Raw genomic sequence first — 4,081 nt, forward strand, 5'->3', positions numbered from 1 at the left:
ATATAAATTTATAGATTAATCTTTTGTATTTGTATGGTAAAAATTCAGTTCTTATAAACCATAAGAAAAAAAATACAGATTATAAATTAATAGAAATAAAATAAAGAGATTATAACGAACTTTAAAACTTATACGTGCATGCATGTTAATATTTACGTGTGAATTGGGCCGGTGGGCACACATCGCACATGCATATTCGAATAAAACCAAAAAACGGTTAACGTAAAGAACTCGAACTCATGCACTTCATGCAGAATAGCTTCAAAAAAACAATAATGATTTTTTTTTCACTCTATTTTATAAACAAATCGGTTTAGTCTTTATCATAAGTATAAAATGAAAATATTCAGTCAAATTTTAGTTATTTTAAATTTAAATATTTTTTAAAATTCAAGTTACATTAGTTATATGAATTAAATTATTAGAAAATTAATATATGAGACCTTTTTTTCATTAATTATCCTTGAATATTTAGGATGAATTTTTTTATTATTTTAATTTATTCAGTCTAGTTAGAGTTACCAGTTATTAGCATTTTATATGAAAATATCTAATTTAAATTTAATGTATATCTACAGCTGTTTTCAAAAAAATTATTTTAATATTTTAAATATTGAGATAAAATGAATATTATATATATATATATATATATATATATATATATATATATATTTTCTTCATAAACACATTAATTATATATATATATATAAAAGGAAAAAACATCTACATTTCTACAAATTTTTAATTTTATATATCTTCTGTTTGTATTAAACTTAAATTTATTTTTATTCTTTACTAATATGATAATTTTATTTTTTGAAAATTTGAGATTTTGTTCACCTTTCTTGTTAAAAAATTAAATGAATATATAAGTATATTATCATATCTATAGTATCTCATGAAAAATATTTAAATATGAATTTGTGAATAAAACATATTAGTAATAAAAGACTAATAACCAAGTAGTATTTTTTTTTAATTACCCATGACATTTTTTCATATCCAAAAAAGAAACAATTCTGGAAATAATATAGAAAAATTAATGTACAGTTGTGTAGATTTGTTAAAAACTTTAGACTATCACACACCCTAGATTATATAGATTCGTGACCTTGTAAACATCAAATATCAAAATGCTAATCAAATTTATGCAGAAATTCATCACACTTAACATATCAAAATAGTAATCAAATTTATGCAGAAATACATCACACTTAACACAAAGTACTCATAAGGATCCTTATTACAAACCAGGGAAATTAAAATTGAAATAAAAGGTGCAAGTCTCAAAATAACAAATACAATACTAATAATAATGATAAATAACTTATTTTTTTTCTTCCATTGTCCATATTTCAAAATATACTAGCATTTTAGATCTTGATAAACGGGTTCAGGTGCATCTTCCATCATACATTCACTTTATTCCTTTCTTTCACATGTGCTTGCTAATCTTCTGATGTCTGCCATTGATTCTTGTTCACCAGGTTGCGCTTTGAGCCCTCTTCAATTTCTTCAGCTTCTCTGTCCTCTTTTCAGCCATTGTTGAGGGCTTTCTCTGAGATATCTGCATCAATATATTATAATTATACAGATATTATAATTCACTAAACCTGCAATATGCATTGAGAAAATAAACTACACTCAAAAACTGTCATTCACTCACAAGGTTATCAGATACTGCAACTTTTCCAAATTTACAATAATTATCTCAAAAATCATATCATATTAATAATGATTTTAGAATGATTGCCAGTGTAAAAGTTTTTAAGAGCATTAATTTGAATATATAACACTAATTATATTTGAAACATAATCACTTACAGCTTCTTTCCTCTTGAGTTCATCAGCAGCCTATTGCAGATGTAAATGAATATAAAATATGTTAAGACACCAAAAAAACATGAATAATTAAGAAAGAAAATAAATAAGAACCCTCAATTTCAATATTGTGTACCAGAACTGTTTTGAGCTTTTCATTTTCATCTTTCAGATGATTCAGCTCTGCTTCAAGCTCCACAGTATAAGCCTGCATCAGAAGATTTTAACATAAGGGAAAGGACCTTGAATGCAAGCCAAAACATCCCAAGAAATTTTGCATGGTGACTAGTGAATCATATCTAAAAAGATATGGTAAAAATGAACAAAAAATTGATTAGATGGAATATTAGAGGTACCATATATACTAGGTGATTAATTAATAAGTAGCAAACATATGAATCTGATGTATAAGAAAGAGTAGCTTATGATGACTAAAAAACCTGTCTTCTTGCTCGAGATCGTGCTGCTGATTCTCGATTCTTCAGCATTCTGCGCTGCCTCCTCTCTATTACCTCTTCAGGAGGACCACTAATGATCCTTTTTTTGCCCTTCCCACTTGATTCTCCCAAGTTTTGAGAATGAGTAGCAGGTGCAGTGGGGAGATTCCTTAAAACTAAGGTGTTATTCTGTGGCAGCATTGGATGTGGTTCAAATCTATTACTAGGAACATTAGATCCAGTAGTTCCTATTAATATATAGCTTGTATTAAATGGTACATTGCTTGGAATGTTACCAAAATTATTCTGAGGCAATATAGTAGTGAATAGTGTTGATTCTCGTACAACCCCAGCTTTTACTAGGAATTCCTCCAGAGTTATTTCTCCAAATGTGGGTTGCTTTTCGAGTGTTTCATTCTTGTCACCCTCATTGTGCTGCTTTGGTTGGCTTTTTTGGATCTGAGACCAAACTTCATCAACAGTTTTCTTGCAAATTGGGGGAGGGACAGAGAATGAGCCTGGCTGGGGAATGGTGGGTTCTGGTGCAACGCTTTTGTTCTTTGCAGCTTCCTCATAGACGGGCAGTGGTGGGATTTCTTCTGCGTTCCAAATGCTGGCTATGAATTCATCCATGCTCATTGATCCTAAGCTCTTTCCGTTCTTGCCGCTCACCTCCTCAAGGGTGAGTGAGAGTACTGAATTTTGTTGGTTCAGTTGAGAAAATGCAGCTTCTGTGTCTTGCAATGGCACCTCTTGCTCTGATTGTTGGAAATTCATGAGTGCAGATGAAAGGGCTATAAGAAACAGTTATTGCCTCAGAAATCACCACTATTTAAGGCCAAAAAAAGACAGAAAACTTTAAATGCATTAAAAATTAGCTGTTACCGATGCTTCACCAGATTTAAACTCTTACAAAATTGACATGCATCAGTAGCTAACTTGTATAAAGCACATCCGTATGAATTTTTAACTAACCCCAAGATCCCCAAAAGACAGACAAAGAAAAATGTCATTTATTCATCAGAAAACTCAGATTATGCAAATTGATGCTCTACTGGGAGTGTACCAGTTGCATGCAACATGCAATCATGCATCTGAGTATGATCCATATGATAGAAGCAGATTAGGGGAAGAACAGAAGCAAAATCATATAATGCAGTTGGAAGGGGAAAAGAAAATTAAAGCAAGAGAAGGGTACCTGTGTAGAAACAGAAGGAAGAGAGTGAGTTCTGAAGAGAAAGATGTGGAAGTAAATATAGGGAGAGGAATAAAGAAGGAGGAAGAACAAAGTGAAAGAAAGGGAGAGATTAAAGAGAAGAGTACACTACATAGAGACAAGGCTTTAACTGCCATTGGTATAATTTTGAAACAACATTTGTTTCACTCAGTTTCTGGCATTACTTTATCATTGCCACGTTCTGAGCTATCAACCGTTTTCACCTTACCACAAGTTCTGTTTTTCATTTATTTTCATTTTAAAGCATCTACCTCTTCAATGTCTCTTGTCCTGTTTCTTGTTCGGTGCATAAAAGATAATACTATTATTTAATCAAGGAATGTTATTTAAAAAATATTCTTCAATCAAAAATAAATCATCAACAAAAACTATTCTTTTTACAAGAGAGAAAAATATTTAATGAGCTTTCACTTTTTTCAATTGGTGCAGAGAAAGGTAAATTAAAACCAGCAACGGATTTTTTTTCCTTTTCTTACAATTTGGTTTTGAAGTTTTTACTTTCAATTTCTGGAGTTTTTTTTTAAATTTTAATTCTAATATTCATTTTAAGATTGATAGGTAAAATTTATTTTAGAGGTTTTTTTTT

At 30.1% G+C, this 4,081-nt stretch overlaps 1 protein-coding gene across 2 annotated transcripts; it reads right to left on the reverse strand.

Annotated features, from left to right (window-relative positions):
• Nucleotides 1-1,173: 1,173 nt before the first annotated feature.
• Nucleotides 1,174-3,724, reverse strand: DPBF2 (Basic-leucine zipper (bZIP) transcription factor family protein). Of its 2 annotated transcripts, none has more exons than XM_068644228.2 (5): nt 3,457-3,724; nt 2,262-3,052; nt 1,958-2,029; nt 1,825-1,854; nt 1,174-1,567 (listed from the first exon to the last, which is right to left on the reverse strand). In XM_068644228.2, the coding sequence occupies exons 2-5, from the start codon at nt 3,033-3,035 to the stop codon at nt 1,481-1,483; spliced, it is 963 nt and encodes a 320-aa protein (XP_068500329.2). In that variant the 5' UTR covers nt 3,036-3,052; nt 3,457-3,724; the 3' UTR covers nt 1,174-1,480. The 2 variants fall into 2 exon arrangements, with proteins under 2 accessions (XP_068500329.2, XP_068500330.2); XM_068644229.2 differs by having other exon boundaries at nt 2,262-3,016; nt 3,457-3,706.
• Nucleotides 3,725-4,081: the final 357 nt, after the last annotated feature.

This window comes from Phaseolus vulgaris, chromosome 5 (genome assembly GCF_051622355.1).
Source record: "Phaseolus vulgaris cultivar YP4 chromosome 5, ASM5162235v1, whole genome shotgun sequence".
Lineage (NCBI taxonomy): Eukaryota > Viridiplantae > Streptophyta > Magnoliopsida > Fabales > Fabaceae > Phaseolus > Phaseolus vulgaris.

Excerpts from the sequence above, each read along its gene's own strand:
- DPBF2 (XM_068644228.2), bottom strand. The coding sequence starts at position 3,035 with ATGAATTTCCAACAATCAGAGCAAGAGGTGCCATTGCAAGACACAGAA. Across the intron at positions 2,030-2,261 it reads GATCTCGAGCAAGAAGACAG|GCTTATACTGTGGAGCTTGA; the intron begins GTTTTTTAGTCA and ends CTTCTGATGCAG. Across the intron at positions 1,568-1,824 it reads AACTCAAGAGGAAAGAAGCT|ATATCTCAGAGAAAGCCCTC; the intron begins GTAAGTGATTAT and ends ATATTGATGCAG.